The sequence below is a fragment of the Hetaerina americana genome, unplaced genomic scaffold (genome assembly GCF_022747635.1).
Source record: "Hetaerina americana unplaced genomic scaffold, ioHetAmer1.1.p SCAF_8, whole genome shotgun sequence".
Taxonomy (NCBI): Eukaryota; Metazoa; Arthropoda; class Insecta; order Odonata; family Calopterygidae; genus Hetaerina; species Hetaerina americana.
This window is the reverse complement of record NW_027287427.1, coordinates 44,872,877-44,891,969: the sequence shown is the minus strand read 5'-3', so window position 1 is coordinate 44,891,969 and position 19,093 is coordinate 44,872,877. Positions and strand designations below refer to the sequence as shown.

The 19,093-nt window shown below is 41.7% G+C and overlaps 1 protein-coding gene across 1 annotated transcript in view; it reads left to right on the top strand.

Annotated features, from left to right (window-relative positions):
* The window catches only part of wgn (Tumor necrosis factor receptor superfamily member wengen), a 110,108-nt gene that overhangs the window by 12,325 nt on the left and 78,690 nt on the right, over positions 1 to 19,093 (top strand). The window contains exon 2 of the mRNA XM_071596861.1: positions 17,151 to 18,002. Within this exon, the coding sequence (XP_071452962.1) occupies positions 17,151 to 18,002 (852 nt within the window). The remainder of the gene's footprint in view (positions 1 to 17,150; positions 18,003 to 19,093) is intronic.

Here is a 19,093-nt window from a genome sequence, read left to right as displayed (position 1 = left end):
CACACTAACTCCCACACTTAAGGTTTGCCAGGATTTCTCCTATACCAGGGATCTGTCAATCACACTTAGGAAGGAAGGGTTGCTAGGATTTCTCCTATGTAAGTGATCCGTTACACTGGTATAGGAGAAATCTTTAAATTCGTTAAATTTAAAATTTATGAAGTTCTAAATACTCGTGTCAGATTATTAATTTTTGCTAGGAGTTTTCTTTAGGATTTCCATATTTTTGTTCAAGAAAATGACACTTTGAAGTTTTACTATACGGAATTGGCAATTATAACCTATTCTGAATAGGCCAATGTATCAATTTGGAACTTAGAGCGAGGCATTAATCCCGGACTTACCCTGCAAGAATAGAGGATCAGAAACTTAGAACACACTTCTGTTATTTTTATGCGAGTATATCCTATGATTGCAGACATGCCTCTCAACCTAAGAGTAATACACGTGCATGTATTAAAAGGCAGGTCATGAATGGTCCCTGAATACGTAAATATTCTAATTATACAGCCATGTAGCATGTACTTCCTCGTGAATATATTTTTTTATTAATTTACGGAATAAACCGTTTAAAAACCGTTACTGCAGGTGGAAGGTTACACGTGTCCTGTGAAATTCGTTCGTCCGTGGGAATTTGGCGAGTCTCGCATGATCAAAAACGTCGATTAAACTGGTGAGAGAGGGACAACTTGATATTTTCGGCATCAAAAGAATTATTATACTCACCTAACAACGTCCGATGCAAAGCAAATAATTACTTTTACCATAGTATAGATTAAACACGACGTCATGCGATCGCATTTGTAGTAAACCTCAAGGCCGTTTTTACTCTGACGTTTCTCTTCGCAGTTATTTCCTCAGTCGATTCGGGCGTCGAGGTCGCTGACTGTCGTGCGATCGCTAGTATCCATTGTACAAACGTGACAATGAAAATCGACGCACGTGATAATGAAGAAATATTTCGACCGATGAGATTGTTTTCATTTGTACTCGAGAGCGTTAAACTCTTGCGCGAGCGCGGTGGTGTTTGTTTTTCCGATTCGATCCTCCCTGGGTAATGCCGAGTATGATGGGAAGTATTGCGACGACTCACCAAATGACTCCGACACGGAGGGAGAAGTGTGAAAAACGTGTATGGAAGAGCCATTAAGGGGGACAATTAAACGGGCACGAAGAACCTGACGATAAAACGAAAGGAAATCCCCCGACTCCCAAACGCGCTCTTTTAGTCCGTATTCTCGGGGTCAGCGACCCCCCTAATGGGGGGGGAGGTGAGTGACGGAGTAGTCTGGGAGGACATGTGCTGCGGGAGTTTTCTGCGGAAGCCTTTTAAGTTTTCTGGAAAGCCCTTCATTCCTACTTTTTTGGTATTCTCCGCGCCAAGGAAAGGATCGTTTTATGCCCTGGACGGAGCGGATCGCGTCACGCCCGGTTTCCTCCGCTTGATAAAGACTGGTGTAGAGGTCAATTTTCAAGCTCCTAAAAATACCATTGTTTCTACGGGGATTCTTCGCGGCGAAATTTGAAGAAATCGTGCCAGCTTTCCCGGTTGCTGGTGCGATATGTGTTGTAGATTGGATCGTCAAAGTCGCGCGGAAGCGAATTGTACGTCTTGCTCATCGCTGCGAAAGCACATATAAGGTTCGAGGAATTGAGAACTTATTCATTTTCATTTATTTTCCATCATTGTCATTCATTCGTTCATTTTTCGACTATCGGTACGTTTTTTGACGGGCTTTATTTGCATGACTTCTCGCGAGGACTTCCTCTCCTTGGACAATTTTGATTTTCTTCTATAGCTACTTATATTTCCTACCTACCTAGTAGTATGTATGTTTATGTGTGTATTTATGTGTGTGTGGATATGTATGTATTTGTGTGTATGAGTGTATGTATGTGTGTGTGGATATGTATGTATTTGTGTGTATGTGTGTGTGGATATGTATGTATTTGTGTGTATGTGTATGTATGTGTGTATATGTATGTATATATGTATATTTATAAAAATATGTCGAAGAGATAGGTACAGACAACATTTTTTTTAATTGCAGCAATAGAAGCCCTTACATGGAAACGCGTATGGCTATATGAGGTGAAATAATTATACAAGACTATAGCCGAGTGAAAGAAATTATTATTACGAGTTTCCTCTATAAGACAAAATTATAATTTTTCCCTCTCTTCACCCTAAAATGGAGAGTCGGAAACGGTGGTGAACTGAGGTGAAAGTAAATGCTGGGCCCATTGCAGAGCCAAATTTCAACCTTGGATTAGTAAATACCGTTTAAAATGCATCTTTACTCCTACAGGAATGCAACATAAGCAATGAGTATGCCCTAGTTCATACATAGATTAATTGTCATTTCCGTTTCTTGTTTACACCTTGTTTTCGATTACCACATTGCCTCATAGTGTTAAAAATCGCCTGCTGCATCTATAGGCATTGCTGCTTTTTTATTTATCGATTATTCTTCCTCATAAGAGGATAGCACAGTGCTGATAGATAGTTTTTGTGCTCGCTTTATTTTACTGATCATCGTTAGTGTTACTTTTGAGATTAATATCACGGGAATAATTCATTCAGTATCCTTGAGCGAGGCAGCTAGGTTTCATAAATATTAATCGATACATAATGTGAGGGAAGGTTTGGAAAAGTGATCATAAGAAACATAGCTTCTCTGTTGAAACGCATTCCGAGATGATGTATCCTATCGATGAAAGTCTATTACGGTGCGAATGATAGTCATCGTCATAAAATGAAGTTTCTGGCCGCTGGCCACTGCTCGGAACGTATGCCTCTCAATAGGAAAATGAATTTCAACGATTTTTAAAGGATGTCTCGAAAGATGGAACTGCTTGGTGATAGTAATAATCAAAAAGCATTCGTGTTGTTATCTTTTTTTCTTGGAACGTCATGATTGGCCCATCACCGAAAGTGGTCAATGAATAAGGATTTGCCCTTAATGGATTTATCGACGTCGTTTGCTGCCTCGAAATAGATTTGTAGGCCTAGATTTGTCTCCTGTGGATCACATAAATTATTAAAATGAAGCAAATGATTCCCCTTTAGAAAATGTGCCTTTTTTATATCGCAGTGAAAATATGTGTTTAATATTCTCATTTTTATGCTACCCAGTGCCCTTAATTACGAGGCTCTGGCGTGGATTTTCTCATAAATTTCACGTAAACTATGATTTATTTCGTCATCCCAACCATCTAAGCCCTATTAGAAATGCATATATACCAGGATAGAATAATATCCCTGGAAAAGGCTCAAAGGAGGTGAGGAAAGGTAATGACTGATAACAGTGTGTTATATTAATCTTTTACCTCCACTCTCCAATTTCAATTGACGACGTCCATGTTCCGAGACAAAAATTATGTGAAACCTTGTTCTTGTACCGAGCAGTTCATTCACCTCCTATTATAAAGAACAGAACAGCCCTCCTTAGAATGACAATCAAGTAATTACACATAGCTTTCAATTTCTCTAATAGTGATACCATAGCATTAGCCGTCAAATCACCTGACGGCTGAAATATCTATTCTTTTAGTTAATATCATTGAGCATAATTTAAAAAAATGAAGTTAAATATTTATCAGTATACTCAAATTCTATCAACTCTTAAGAAAAAATTCTCCTCTTCGGGGGAATTTTGATTGTGATTTTGAATTGAGCTGTCAGATGAAACTAATTATGGCACATGTAAATCTTAAAAGAAACTTTGGATTGCCTGTGGTGATTAAGTTGATAGGAAAGTAAAACAGACGGTAAGGAAAACGAACGTACAAGTACTAGGCGTGGTGGGGGGAAGGAGAAAAGATTGTTGGGAGAAATCCAAAGGAGGCAGGATAGTTGAGTGCAGAGCATTTTAAATGGGGCTGGAATGTTGACCGCTGAGATAAAGGGGAGAACGTTAGGCAAACGAGTTAGAGGGAGGAAAAGGATAGGCATGCCGGACGGAATGAAGGGAGGTGGAAAGTATGCGGCATTGAAGAACAATTTATTCTTGTGTGTCGTGTAGTCACGATGTGTCTTGTTAGGCGAGGCTTAGGAATGTAGTGGTTTTTAGCCTGCCTGCATAAAAACTCGACTAGACCACAGTACAAGATTGATTGCCACAGTAATAATAATAATATATTTATGATTCGGTACATGAATTGAAATAATGTTTTATTTGATGACTGTCGGGAACCCGAAATTTTTGAACGGTTTTATAATTTGCAAAATTCTCTATCATTTACGTGATGATGACGTTAGAAGTGTAAAATCACTCGGATTTCGGAAAAGTGAATTGGAAACTATTATAGGAATCGAGGGGAACTATCCTATCTCTGTCGTGCTCATCAGCACCGGGAAACTTAATAACCCAAACTGCGCGACTCTTCTCCAATGGCCAAAGAACGTGAGGGGGAGCTTGGAAACTATTGGGTTACGATAGGATAACCAAGCCATTTTAGGACATGCATACTGAACGATAATATTCAAGGTAAATTAATTGAAGGGAGGTGAGGAAAAATCGGAAAAAATACCTTGATACAGCGTGAAAAATTATAAAATGAATGAAATTGGTTTTCCGTCTGCTATGGTTTTGAATGTGGTTGTGGGAAGTGTGAAGGACAATTTGAAACGCAATTGTCACGTCTCGCATTCTCACGAGTGGTTATTAATGGCAAATCTTTCTAATGAATTTTATATTTTTCCTCAGTGATGTACGTTTGCAGATCCAACTGCTTATCGTGTGTTCTATGAGGTACCAAGATTAACTTGAAGGGCGGGGAGAAGTCGACGTGAGGAAAATAAAGAAAGAAATTGCGACAATGCCGGAAAATTTTCTCGGGACGCTAACATAGTAAGTCAATGCCCGTAGCAGAGCTCTTCCGGGATCTCTTGAAATTTACAGTAATGGTCTGAAAAACTATCTTCCTGCGCCACAAGCTTCTCCAAGTCACCTAGATTCATGTTTTAGAACGTCTTTCTCTCAAAGATAAAAACACCGTCGGTAGTTGGAAAGTAGTTCGCTTTTAATTTTTAAGTTGCTCGTTTATCAGCTCGCTCGTAGAAAATAATGCCCTCCCGGCAGTCACGACTGAACTTAGAAAGGCATGGATGTATGCTCATAGATTTCCGTGAGTGGTCGCTTGCTTTGCAGCTGGAACCAACAGCCTTTACCTCCCCCCAATCAATTTTACTTCGGCACGTTCCACGATCTTCGGAAGCGAGACTGCAAGCCGGCTGGTTGGCTGGTGAGAAGTAGGAGAAATGTGGGAATTGCTCGAGGTCTTCCAAAATCGGGAAAATGCCATTTTAATGGTTTTGCTTTATTGAAATGTCATCGAGACAATGTGCGATTATTTAGAAAAATCGAGAACAGTACATCGTGTAAGTCGGGAAAATTGGGAATTGCTCAATTTCTTCTAAAAATTCTGGAATATATCGGGAAATGGTCCGAACCTTTCGAAATGTCGGAAATGGTTTACCGATTGGTATAAAATTCCGAGCATCGTCCGATTTCATCAAATATTTTGTAGAAAATCGGAAACACTCCGACCTTTTTTTTGGTCTGGGTTATTATACAATTCTGGTATTACCAATGAAAAGGTATTCATTTAAGTTGCGAAACCTGTTTGCATTTGTCATAAGCCATAGCGTGTGCAGGCCCGTGCAAAAACCATGACTACAAAGCGGACCGACTACGTTGATTGATACCAATGGCACGCGCAGCGATGAGGGGTGATTCGCAAAAAGTAACCGACCGGTCTCCAAACACTCGGGAGGAGGATTGGGGAAGAGATCCATGCTCTTCGTAAAAAAGAGGTGGGAAATGGGGATATAGGAGTTAAGAGTGCTGGAGACCGTTACAGGAACCTCTGCGGGCAAGGAATATTTTCCTCCGCCCGAAAATTGTGTATTCTTTTCGGAAACTTTGCCGCGGAGACACAAAGTCGAGGGGAAGCTGATTCATTCTCGGCCGGAAACGGCGGAGTGAACAATGATATTTATATCCTTAAGGAATTGCAGATGTGAGAGGGTAAAATATTCCATTCAAACGGGAGTTCAAATCTGTGATTGAAAAGAAACTTACCACTGTTACTCACTTATCGTTTTTCATCTGTTCAACTGTACTAAAGTGTGTTCATTCCTTAGAAACCAGTTTTCCCTTCCATGTACCGAGAAAAAGAATAAAAATCTCAAATCTGGGACGGGAGGAATTCGCTTCTTTCATGTGTCCTTGTTAGCGGTGGAAAACTTGTCCGTGAATGTGATCATGAAGTATGTTTGAGGCCACTTGAAGTGATATTATCTTCTGCAGTTTTGTCCGACCAGTTTTTACCGTCGTAATTTAGATTTCAAAAAGGTACTAAAGCTTTTATCTAGCATATATTTGGTATGGACTTAAGAAGAAAGTAGGTGAAGTAAGTGGGCCGGCAATAAATACAATTAGGCTTTGCCTTACAGTACATTTAGAGTTGATTTGTGCATATGAGGACAGGTTCCTGGATTAAATATCCGCCATGAAAGGTCAAGGAGTGAATTCACTAGTGTTTCGTTTGGAGTTACGTGTCTTACCATTTTAAAAGACTGGAATAATAAAGCATCCCGTCAAAAACTATAATTTTGTAAATAGATTTCGGTGAACTAATATGGGTTATCTATTTTTGTGGTGACATAAGTCTTGTTGAAAAGCGTTTGAAGCCTTTGTTGTCTCCTTCAAGACTACTATTAATCAGCCTGAGTGGATATCGTAGAACATGGCTGGTATTACGAACGTGACGTACAACACTTAACGAGTTGTTGTGTAATGGTCATACTACGTATTTCAATGAATTAAAATCCAGGATACTAAAGTGGTTAATGCCAACACATTTGCTAAAAAAGTACTTGCAGTAAATCCAAGTGTTAGGATTTTGAATTGCCACGCAATAAATTTAAGTTAACGTTTTTAAATCATTGACAGGATTGCTTATTACGGGAACGACGGAATTTGCGAATTAAAGAAATCATAAAGGAAAAAAACCGAAGCTGTGCTAGGCATGCTACGGGAAGAAATGTAGGAAGGTTGGAAGAAATTTAGCGAAAGCAGGAAAAGCGGATGCAGAGAATTTTGAGTGGCGATGTAACTTGAATGCTGATAGATGGCAGCAGTTATAGTATGGTAGTTAGAGGGGGGGGAGGTAAGATTAGGCTTGTTTGATGGTAGGAAGGGAGAAAGTATGAGGAGCTTAAGTAGCGGCTTATTGTAATGTGCGGTCTTATGGTGTTCAGTGTTGTGCGAAGGCTTCGGAGAACTGCAATTTGGTTGGGTCCACCAAAAGTCAACCTTGACCGGTAGGCTAATGCTCATGATGTAACAGGAAAGTTCGGCGCTATTATAGTGGACAACGTATATTACTTTTATTCGCACATGCGTGTAAAAGGATTCACACAAATATGTGAGGTTTGGTTGTGGCAGGCGAGAGTAGAGTCCACGTCTCAGTAAGCTCTTAAAGGTGTGTACAATGTTCACATTTATGGTATGGAGATGAGAATTGTGCCTCTCTCTGGGCCAACTTCACTTTCCGTTAAGTTTTCATGGAAGAGAATCTTAAATGTAACATAATCGTATTAAAACACTCCAAACCAAATATGGTGACGCGGTTTAGTTATAAATATTGGAACAGTTTTTGTGTCATTGTGTGACTGCCTAAATGGACTATGAGTTCTTGTGGATTAACTTGTAGCTTTGGGCAAGGGCCGGGGTCATACAGTTAATGACATCCGCTGGACTTCAACTTCTCCCATATACGAGGAAAATTTGTTCATAAAAAATATTTTCGTTGGGAAAAGTTATTGATGGTTTTAGTTTCCTACAAACCTACTTCACATTTATACTCAATCGGCGTTAACTTCTAAGTAGTTTTCCTAACGCTGTACCAGGTTCTTCACTTCCTCAGTGTTGAAGTTCGCCGCCTGGGAGTTGAGCCAGTTGACGGCTGCGATCTCTGAGTTCCTCGTCGTCTTCAAACCGTTGTCCACCAAACCACTGTTTCAAGTTCAAGAAGAGGGAATAGCAGCTCGGTGCAAGGCTATGCTTTCTCTGCCATGTTGATGGCGGTCCGAAAACGTTCGTCCTCATAACTTTCTTTTCCCTTTCTGTTGGTCAGTAAGCATTTTTGGTGCCCCCCTTGTACTGAAATTTCAATAGTCGATCAGCTCGCAGTTCTTGGTCCACTTGCTGAAGGGTTTCATCGCTCTGGATACTTTTTCTGCCACTCCACTCTTCATCAGGCACATTTGTGCGGGCATTTCTGAAGTCTCGACACCATTTTATAACCTTTCCTTCGATCATTCTTGTAGATCAATTGACTAGGCGCAGCTCGCGATGAATCTGAGCAGCTGGTGATCCCTTTTCACACAGCAATCGAGTCACAGCACGAATTTCGCAATTGGCGGGAGCGGCGATTTTCGCGGGCGATGTTATCTGCACTCACCGACAGACAAACGACTACTGAATCAGAACAATAACTTCAGTGGCTTTGGAAGCAATCAATAAGTGGCGCTGCATGATTAAGACTAATATTTAAATATAAGAAAACGAGCCTTACTTTTCGATTACGTCTCGTGTAATGGGATCCGTAGTTGTCAATTTCAAGTAGCTATAAGTCAATTCACAAATCCTCATAATGTGCACGACGTTTGCAGATGAATGAATGATGAGGGACTTTGGTACTTTCGTACCTCACGCAATGTGAGAATTTGAAAGTTTTATATTACACTAATATAAATATTAGTTATCTGAAGACTTTTGAATCGCTAGCCTGGGGGTCGGTAACCGAGCGTCACATCCTTATGGTGTATCCACAAGCTAAACCGTCTGTGCGTGGTCATGGCGTTCATATGGGCGAGTCATATTTTATGAGGGAGATATTTTTATATCTTTATCTCTTCGATATTTTTATGGTACTTGTGCGGTGGAAAAAGCAGCTCCCGTGTACCGTTACGTCGGAGTATACAGCCCCATGTAACTGATCAGTGTTTTTTTCTCCGGGACAGTTTTTCGAGGGATTACCACCTCCGCCCGTCTAACCGTCTCCATTCCGTTGCTGTTTAAATGCAGTCTCTCTCTCTCTCTCTCTCTCTCTCTCCTCGCGATGGTCCAAGGTGTTGAGGAAACCGGTTATGGTTTTTATGTTTTTTCTCCAGAGTAAAAAAATATCCCCTTGAGACGGTCATGCACGTCCGACAACTTCTGGTGTTTTATCTTAGCTTCAAATCGATGGAAAGGAGTTCTATGGGTTTTTAGTGGATCCGTCGTCCTAAATTTTCCAGGTACGTTGTCGTCCGCAAGCTCCACCGTCTCTTAAATACCGATGGCAATGTATTTCCTATGAGGAAAGCAATTCCTCAACGTTCAAGTGCGACGGGCGTGAGGTTCAGTCGCGAATCAAATGATGTTAAGAATCCGCATTATGTTTCATCCTAACGAACGGTGAATAAATACATTTTACCCGTAGAGATATACGCAGGACTGCGAATCATGGAGCCCTCCCCTTTGAGGACGTCGTGAGGTAGTCCATTAATACTCGTACTTGGGGTCTATAACATTCCTTTTCCGAGAATGCAGATGTACGTTAGACAATGTTGGATTGGTTTTTTCAAAGAAACTGCGGGAGATGCCGCAAGTAACTTTTAACGGAGTCATCCGCTAATGTGCGTTTCAATGCAACAATTGTTGCATTGAAATGTTGCATTGCTCTAGTTTTAAATTCAGTAAAATTTAAACAGACTTCTTTTTTCAGTATGAAAAAGAATTCCGCTATAATGGAGGCTGACAAATTTTTAGCTAAAATGACTGCTATTATGATTGATTTAGTTGATCGGAAGTAGCCGCACGAAGTTGAGAGGGAGAATGGACATGAATTCGATGATTTCAGGTACTATTTTGTGATGATTTATGATCACTGAACGAGTAAAGTTTGTGTTTTTCAGAAAAACTTTATTACACTACTGTTGGTTTCGACGCATAGGCGCACAGGCTTTCCTCGAGTTATACTGGCTTTTACGTGTGTTTTCCTATCACCATATCTTGTTTTAAGTAATTTTACTCAAAAGGATGCGTCAGGTTAATAGAAGAATCCATGCCCACTGCGTTATCTAACCTACCACCTTTTGTGTGCATTCGCTATTTCACCTCGGGAATCAATTGATAGAAGATGTTCAAGGAAGCTGTCACTGCATATTTTGCCAATGGTAGAAGTTGGTCGTCGAAAACTTTTAGCTTGCGAATTTGAATTTGCGATTATTATGCATGCCCGAAGGGAATAATCAATGTAATTCAGTAGATCAAGCTAAAATACTCTCAGTATACTGTATTTAGCACCAAATCTAGTTGTAAATCGGAAGATTTAAACTTATTTTTGTTTTGACTTTCAGGAACCGTTTTTGTTAAAAAGTTCAGGATGAATATTTTTTTATTCATCGTCGGACTGTATTAGTTGCCAGAGTTCCGGGGTTGAGTCTCGCACCTATTCTCTCCGTTATTGCACTCGACCATAATCATTGGATCCCTTGTCGACTGGGTAGTTTTTGTGAATAGAGTATTTTTTGCGAAATGTCTTGCGAATTCTTGTGGAGGTTGTAAAAAATGGCGCAAATTCGTCTTCTTTCGACCATCACCTGGCTCCAGTGCACCTCTTGGTTTCGTTTATTACAGTGCTAAAAGCTTTATACGCATTAATACCACTTAAAAAAATCTATTGGCTCAGGGTGGACCCCGCATAATTCCGATCGTGGATCTCCATCATTAAATTTCGTCTCCGCCCACCAGTGCGCTGCAATCTGCGGCAATTATCCTCGCTCGGAAAAATCTTCCGAAAGCGTGCCATAAATGCAAACTTATCGACCCAACTCCCCTCGAATTAAATATTTCACTGGATAATTACAGACCAGCGAGATAATTTCGGAGTAAAACGCAATTTGCTAAATATATTGAGCTTAGTGGTCGGTTTAAAACCGCCGTCAGGAAGGAAGCGGATAGGTCGGAGGGATTTTAATGCTTGTTATCTTAATACAACGATCGAGAGAGCGCTCTCGATAATCCGACCACCTGCAATCGGCCAGCCAACCGGTCCAGCGTCCCGTGCAATGAGTCGGAGACGCATTGATTCGATCTGGAGTGCTTTTCGGAGCGGCGAGGTCGATAAATTTACCCTTCAAGAGGCAACCGGACTGGTTTCCGAAATGATGTCTCTCGGTTTTGACCGCTTATGCGAAGGAGAGGCGGTAGTCGACCTCTGATGCGTGAGCCCGGCTTACTCTCGGTGAGAACTGCACGTGTTCCGGGACACGTTCGCACTTTCACGGGCGAAATGTGAGCTGCGTTGTTTCCATGGCCGGCAGAAAAATATGCGGCTATTTGCCGCTGGGCTATTTGCCCCCGGGTTGACCACGATCGTCACGCCCGACGGAATACGGTCGCCGGGATTCCTAATGGCGTGATCGGAAAAAAAGGTTGGGGATGGAGGCGAAATTCCGAGCGTTCAATTCCATGGAAAGAGTGGCGTTCGAAAGGAGGAGAAGCCTCTTATTTCTCCGAAGACTTGAGATGAGGGGGCAAATATTCATATACATTGTGATGTAGAAAGTTGATATTACTATACGTGTATGGTATTTCTCAGAAGGAGATTTGTCGATATTGAAAAGGGAGATGAGAAAATACGAATAAAACACTTTGACATAATAATGGGGTATAAAATATCCTTAATTGTTTTCAGGTGGATATGTCCTTCTCGACACCATGTTTAATTTATGAGAGAAGAGTTTGAGTTTGATTAGAGATAGATTTTGGATGGACACAACATTGTCACCCCAAAATAACTCAACCTCGCCCAAAAGTCTATTTTTGATAAATTAAAATTTTATCGTATAGAGTGTTTTCAGAGTGCGATGGAATTTATAGATTGAATGTAATGCATGCGGAATTGATGAAGGGGTAATTATGGAGTAGGGTGTCAGCTGTTTTTTGGGTAAGGCTAAGAAGCGTGGGGGTGTTGAGTTTGTGTTTATGCAAAACCAACCTAATGTGGTAGACCACCAAATAATATGAGGGTAAGTCACTAAATAAGTTGCAAATATCAACAAGACAACATGTGCAAATGCAATAGATGTTAGGAATATTTCGTTGGAAACGCTTTGAAATATCCACCCTACAATCTCGACTAAGTGAACAGTGATTTTCATCAGTTTAGCCCCCTAAGTAATCTTTTGAATGGCCGACGTTTAGAAAATGATGATTCCGCAGTCCAAGAGGGGATACTCGTTGGCTGAAACAAAAAGCGAAAAAAGTCTTTCGCTTGTGCAATAAATAAAGTGCAAATAAAATAAAGTGCAATAAATTACAGAAAGTTACTTTGATTATTATTGCCACTATCCAGTTTTGCGAGTTTTTTATTGAATTATCCTCGTAACATAACCTTGACCAACCTGTACATAGCTGAGCGAGAAAAAATACTGACGATCTTGGGAGTGTGGAGAATTCTGCATCATAATTAACATTAATGTTCAAGGATATTATCCTGGATATAATGGCAGGAAATATATTCGTTGTGATACTAAAGCAGACACATTTTAATCCGATGTAAATAGCGCAGGTAATATTTGATGTAGACATTTCCTTACATGGTTCGTGAAATATTTATTGGAACTCGAAGACGGAAAATTAGAGCTCGGCAGCAAACAAAATCTGATAAGCTAATAGTTTCGCATAGGGAAATAGCTTAAAGATCCTGGGAGTGAATTGGCATAATAACGGCGAATTCAAATGTGAACACGTGGTGGGTGGGGATAGTTGAAGTCTCATAAGGCGGCTCGGAAAAACGATAACTTAGCTCGAGATAAATTTCCTTGAAAAATAAGGAGCTCACATCATGACCTTCGTGGAGTTCCAGTCGTCCTAATAACTGTTAGGCAAAAAAAGATTATGTCGAGTTTTCGAAACGCGATGTTGTTGGCGACTGATGGAGAGTGTATGTACTCTCGGAGAGGGATGAGTGGGCTTACAAATGGTCAAGGAGGCATTGTGATGTATCCTAAAAAAAGGAGTGGATTGATGTAGCCGCTGTGTAGGACGTAATGCGTTCTTGATGACTGCTCATTGAAAAAGGGCAGATGTTCAGGAAGATCCTTCGTCAGCAGATTGAAAAAAAACGAGAGTATGATTGCATGAAGTTGAAATGAAATGTAGCGAAGAAAATTCATCGGAGTGGATGGGGGGAATTGAAGCATAAAAATTTAGTCGACACGAAAAATGCACTCATGGCGAGATGCTATAGTTGCAGGGATGTTTAAAGAGAATAATTCCGGCGGTGATCCGGGTTATATTCTTTTCTGAGATGGATTAACATTTATTCTTTTTACCCTTAACTTTCCTAATGCAGTACGCTCTGTTCATTACTTAATGTATTAATGCGTAAGTACGTTGGAATATTCCTTCATCATGATTGCCGAAATCTTTTATAGAAGATGCCAAAATAAAAAGAGATTTTTAATATATTCTATTTATATATTTAGTCCAAAAACACCCTCACGCGAATGAAGTTGGACAAATAACAAAGTTAAAAAAATAATATCCATAAATCCTTACGGATTACAAATAAATGCACCACGTCCAAGATGAATTTCGGTTTACATAAAAAAAGGGAGAAAAAATTTAGTAGTATATGTATAGTTTTGTATTTCATTCTTTTAAATGTTTAAATCACTTGATTGTAGCTGTACTTTGTGGCCACACAGCTTCAATACTTTGTATTGTCAATTTATGAAGAATTTGGTGCTGAAAATCTTAGTTCACTTACAAGTTTTCGATATATTTGTAAACCATCTTATAGGCTGAAAATATTGGTAAGACCTCAATTAAAAAGTTTAATTAGTAAATTTAGTTTTTAAGTACATTGATGAATCTTACTACTTAAAAAGAACTTGAATTAGATTTCCAGGGATGGAGATTTATTTTCTGATAAATGATATTGAACGTCTTTTATTTCTGTAGGGTAACAAATAACTTTATACGCGTAACCACGATGAGGTTTTTACTCCCTTTTTTTATGATCCAGTCATGAATTCTAGTCTCCAAGAAACCTGCACCATAGCGTAGCGTAAAGAAACAAAAAATATTCCATCAATCTCTAGATTTTACCAATGAAAGATTTGTTTCAATGAACTCTTATATTTTTACCTGTAAGAGTAACACTTTCATGTCGAAATCATGAATGGGACGATGATATATTTTGATGAAACGTATTGTGAAACATGCTCAAAATGTAAAGGCCGGTTCCATTTCATCCACACCATCGCCGTCATCCCTTTGTCCAGAATACATTTACCGTCCTGTCTTCTGCACACTTTTTTTCTTCTGAAAGATATATCGCACCATCCACGTTGTTATTTACAGCCATAATTAAGAGAATATCTCTTTAATGAAAACAGCATACTTCATAGTGAGGAAGTGATTAATCTGGTTTTGATTCCTGTAATTGATTCTTACGTTTAATTTTTCGTTACACGATTCATGTTTAGTATTTCTCACCTTTGTATGTACTTTTGGTTGTACATTGAATCGTGTCATGTTATGTACTTAAAGGAAAAGCAATGGCGCTGCAACCATTCTCTCTCTCCTCTGCCAATATCTTATTTTCCTTGTTGTCCATTCGCTTTATCGCGTTCTTCAGGTCTTCAAAGTAAGATATTACTTGGTGACTCTAAGAAGGATTAAGTAAATCAAACTTCTGTTACTACGAGAAGGATTATCACTGAGGAAAACGGACGAGTGTATGAAAAAATGAAAGGATTAGCACCGGCTAAAAAAGCTTATCGTAACAAGAATGGGATCTAAACAAGCAAGAATATGGGCATTTGAGACTAGAAAGGCTTTGTACTACATGGCATATTCGTTAAAAATCCATTGTGATAGGTTAGCGTGACCGTTTTTTTGTGGACTAGTCGCACGATAAATGAAATAATAAAATAAAAGGTTAAATAGTGCATCTGTTGGGTTGCGAATGGTTCCGCCTCCAGGTATACTATATTGTCCATCAAAATAATAATCCGAGATTTGATTACTTTTGATGGCGATTCATCTCACTAAGTTTTATTCACCAAATTTCGTGTCAAATATTGGAAAATTAGTATTGAAGAAGGAGCGTTTGCGCTCAGGCTGGAAGATTTCAAGTCAAGTCTTGAACGTAGGTTTTCGCAGCGTTGATTATTCGTATCGATAACTTCCGGGGCTGCTTCGTCATCGGGAGCGTTTGCGTCCCCGATTTAGCGTCCATTGCAGGCAACATCGATAGGAGCAGTGACTATGTCTCTTTGTTCCTGATGATTAGATCCGAAATGACCGCAAATGCTCCTGATGACACAGCTGCTCTCGAAAGTTATCGGGGATCGAGTTGGTGCGGGGGCTAACGTACTGGCTTCCCACCCTGAGGGCGCGGGTTCAAATCCCGGCGGTGTTGAATATTTTTCAGAGGTATCTCGATCCCTACTTGAGGTGCTTTGTGGAGGGCACTTTGAGTGAGTACGCCGTCCGTCGGATGGGACGTTAAACTGTGGACCCCTTGGCGCCTTTCGTAAAGAGTAGGCTAATGCCGACGCCGGGTTTCTCTCCACCCTTCATCCTTTCCTATCCATCCCCTATGGCGCAAATGACCTTAGCTGTCGGTCGCCTCCCCTCAAAACTACTACTACTACTACTACTCGAAAGTTATCGATGGCAGCAGCATTCTAAGCTAAGATCCGGGTGATTCCCCCGGACAGGCCGAGACGCACGCGAGCCGAGTGATTTATTCGGTATTAGTTCTCCTCCCTGGGAAGCCTCAGGTGGTGTAGGGAGAGGTTCCATCAGCCTCCTGGCCGGAATGGGTGGATTCCATCCACATCGCCGGGGGGTTTGTGGCAAGATTAGCTCTACTGGATTGGAGGTTGGAAAGGAGGGAGGGGGGTGAAATGCTGACTCTTCGTTGCCTACTCAGTCTGAAGCAATTTTTCTATATCCTATCTTCTTACATTTACGACTGTTAGTCTTTATTTGGGATCGAGATGGTGCGGCGGCTAACGTACTGGCTTCCCACCCAGAGGGCCCGGGTTCAAATCCCGGTGGTGTTGAATATTTTTCAGTGGTATCTCGATCCCTACTTGAGGTGCTTTGTGGAGGGCACTTCGAGTGAGTACGCCGTCCGTCGGATGGGACGTTAAGCTGCGGACCCCTTGGCGCCTTTCGTAAAGAGCAGGCTAATGCCGACGCCGGGTTTCTCTCCACCCTTCATCCTTTCCTGTCCATCCCCTATGGCGCAAATGACCTCAGCTGTCGGTCGCCTCCCCTCAAAACTACTACTACTAGTCTTTATTTCCTGCATTTGAGGCAGGGTATAGAATATAGGGTACAGGGTATAGGATATATCATAGGAGGAGGATGTGAGACAATATAAATCACCAAAAGAATAGTTGCGTAAGATTAAAAAAATAAATTAGTGACCATCATTTTTGAGTTGCTGGCCTGACCGTCATAACAAATGTTAGAATTAATATAAACTAAAATGGAATGATCGTGGTCATCAAATTTCCCTAAAGGGATTTCGATTATAAATTTATGAAAATGTCATTATTTTTTCCAAAGATTCTTATCGTAATTAAAACAAAATATAACTATAAATGAATATTGATCTCCATGATAATTCATTAAATGTGTATGATTCGTCTTGCCTTATTGATCTAGATGACTTCAGCGTTTTATTACACTCATCGGAAATAGTGTTGTGCAAATTAAATATAAAACGTCTCCTGAAAGTAAATATAAAGATTGGTCTCTCTTTAATGACCAGGTGATATATTATGGTTACGCCTAGGCACAAAGAGCGTTCTTAAACATTTTACGTTCAGATTTTCCTGAAAACAAATGAATATGACCTGAATTTACTCAACTGAATAAACTATTCTAGTAGGGGTAAAATTAAAGGCGAGGGGGTTAAACCTATATCACCCCCTCCCAGGCTACACCGCCTCTCATCTGCATAACCAATTTTCGGTTTGATGACTGTGGTGGATTTCCATCTACCGCTTAGCCTGATTTATGTGATACCTTGGCTCATCTTCCCCCTTACTCTCTTTTCCGCAGGAGTGATGCTCCCGAATCACCGCCGCCGGCGCCTCCGACTCTTCGCCGCGCTGCCCCCCGTCCCCCTATTCCTCGCCCTGCCCCTCCTTGCCCTCCTCCTGCTCTCGGCACCCCTGCCAGCCGCCTCCGGCCCCATCACGTGCCCTAAGGGGAACACGTGGGACTCCCGGCTCGAGTCCTGCCGCGCCTGCTCCCACTGCACCGATGTCCGCGCTCCCTACGTCCTCCTCCCCTGCGAGCCGCACCGGGACACGCAATGCGGCCCGCTCTCCGCCCTTGGCATCGACTGGTCCTTCCTGGCGGGGAGCCGTCGCAGTCGGGCCCAGCAGCAGCAGCTGAAGCGAGGCAGGCGGCCTGGGGGGCAGAGTCCAGGAGGGGGCACCGTTGCGGCGGCCCGCTCCCGCCCCGCCTCCGGGTCCCGGGCCGGCCCGCCCCGCTACCCTTCCTCCTCCCCTCCGACCACCCCGTCTCCGGCAGGACCCCTAGACGCCGCTGCCCCCTCCCATCCCCGACCGAGAGGGTCCCACGGGGTGGGAGCGGCGGCGGCCGGCCGGAGCGTGCCCCCCGAGGTGGCGGCGAGGTTGATGGACTTGGAAGCTGGGTCTTCGGGATCCAGGGAGGATCTGTTCCTCCTCCCGGAGGGTTCTGAGTCCCGGACCGGGGGCGGCGACTCGGCGTCGTCGGGGGTTGAGGATGTCTCCCCTTGGGGTTGGCGCCACTGGCTGGCCGCAGGGGTTTCCATTGCCTTGGTGTGCGCGTTGGCGCTCGTGTTGGCCCCGAGTGCGCTTAAGGGTCTGAGGAAAAGGTGCTCACACCCCGGGCGGAAGGGCCGGCACCGGGACAAAACGAAAGGTGAGTTTCGTCGGTATCAAGAGCGTGCTTCCGTACTTCAGCAGGCCGTGCCCCTTAGTGAAAAGTGGTGCGTCCATCTTATACGTTCGTCAATTGTCGGCAAACTCATTAGTCAAGAGAGCGAAATATCAACGTCATCAAAATATCAGCATTTTCGCTTGTACCGAGTCACTCGACAGAGGTCCACTGAAAACGCGATCCAGCCTGAACGAACGCTCGCAGGCGATTGGAGCTTAAGCGACGGTCTGAATTCAGCACTTCACGAACGTCAGGAAAAAATTGTAACCAATACATGCATACAGATCTTTTTTGTAGGCCCGAGTAAGGAAAAAAACTGGAAACGCTAGTTTTTTCCACCGACCATTGTAATTCGCTCATAGGCACTGATAATGTGTTTGACTCGCGTTGGTGCCGCCGCACTCGACCTGCAGTATCCACCTTAAATATTCATGTAAAGTAGGGAAATTATTGAGAAGTTGGACAATTCAAGCTTGTAAATACCTGGAGTGGGGACATAGTTGTTTCCATCTACATGACTGTCTAAATTCTTCACTAAATATGAATATATTTTGACGCGCATTTTATCTAATTGATCCATTATCAGGTACTGTCATTCGTTAATATTTCGAGTGCTCAGAAATTATATGGAATCGAGGTGAGAACACTTTAATTAAGGAATTGGAAAATGCGTTGGACTCGTTAAAAATCGCTATATATGCTGAAGGAATTAGGTTGGGAGCCCTTGATTCATGAAGAGATCTGACAAGACTTATACAAGTAGTATTGTTTGTGGATTTTCTATCTTTATTTATTTTATTTTAAAAAATTATTCACATACAGCAGTAGCGCCAATTTACAGTGAAAAATATAACAAACATGAAAGAGCACAAAAGGCAATAACAGCATAACAATAAACAACGAGAACCGAACATGGACCGGGGAAAAATTTAATTTATTGTAAGGTGGGATAAAGTTTGGGTGGTGAAATTGTTGCATGATAAATTAAAAGGATCGACAGTGTGAGGGAGTGAATTTAGAAGGGAGGAGAGGCGAAATAACGGTGAGCGCTTGGTGAGAGATATTCTTGGAAT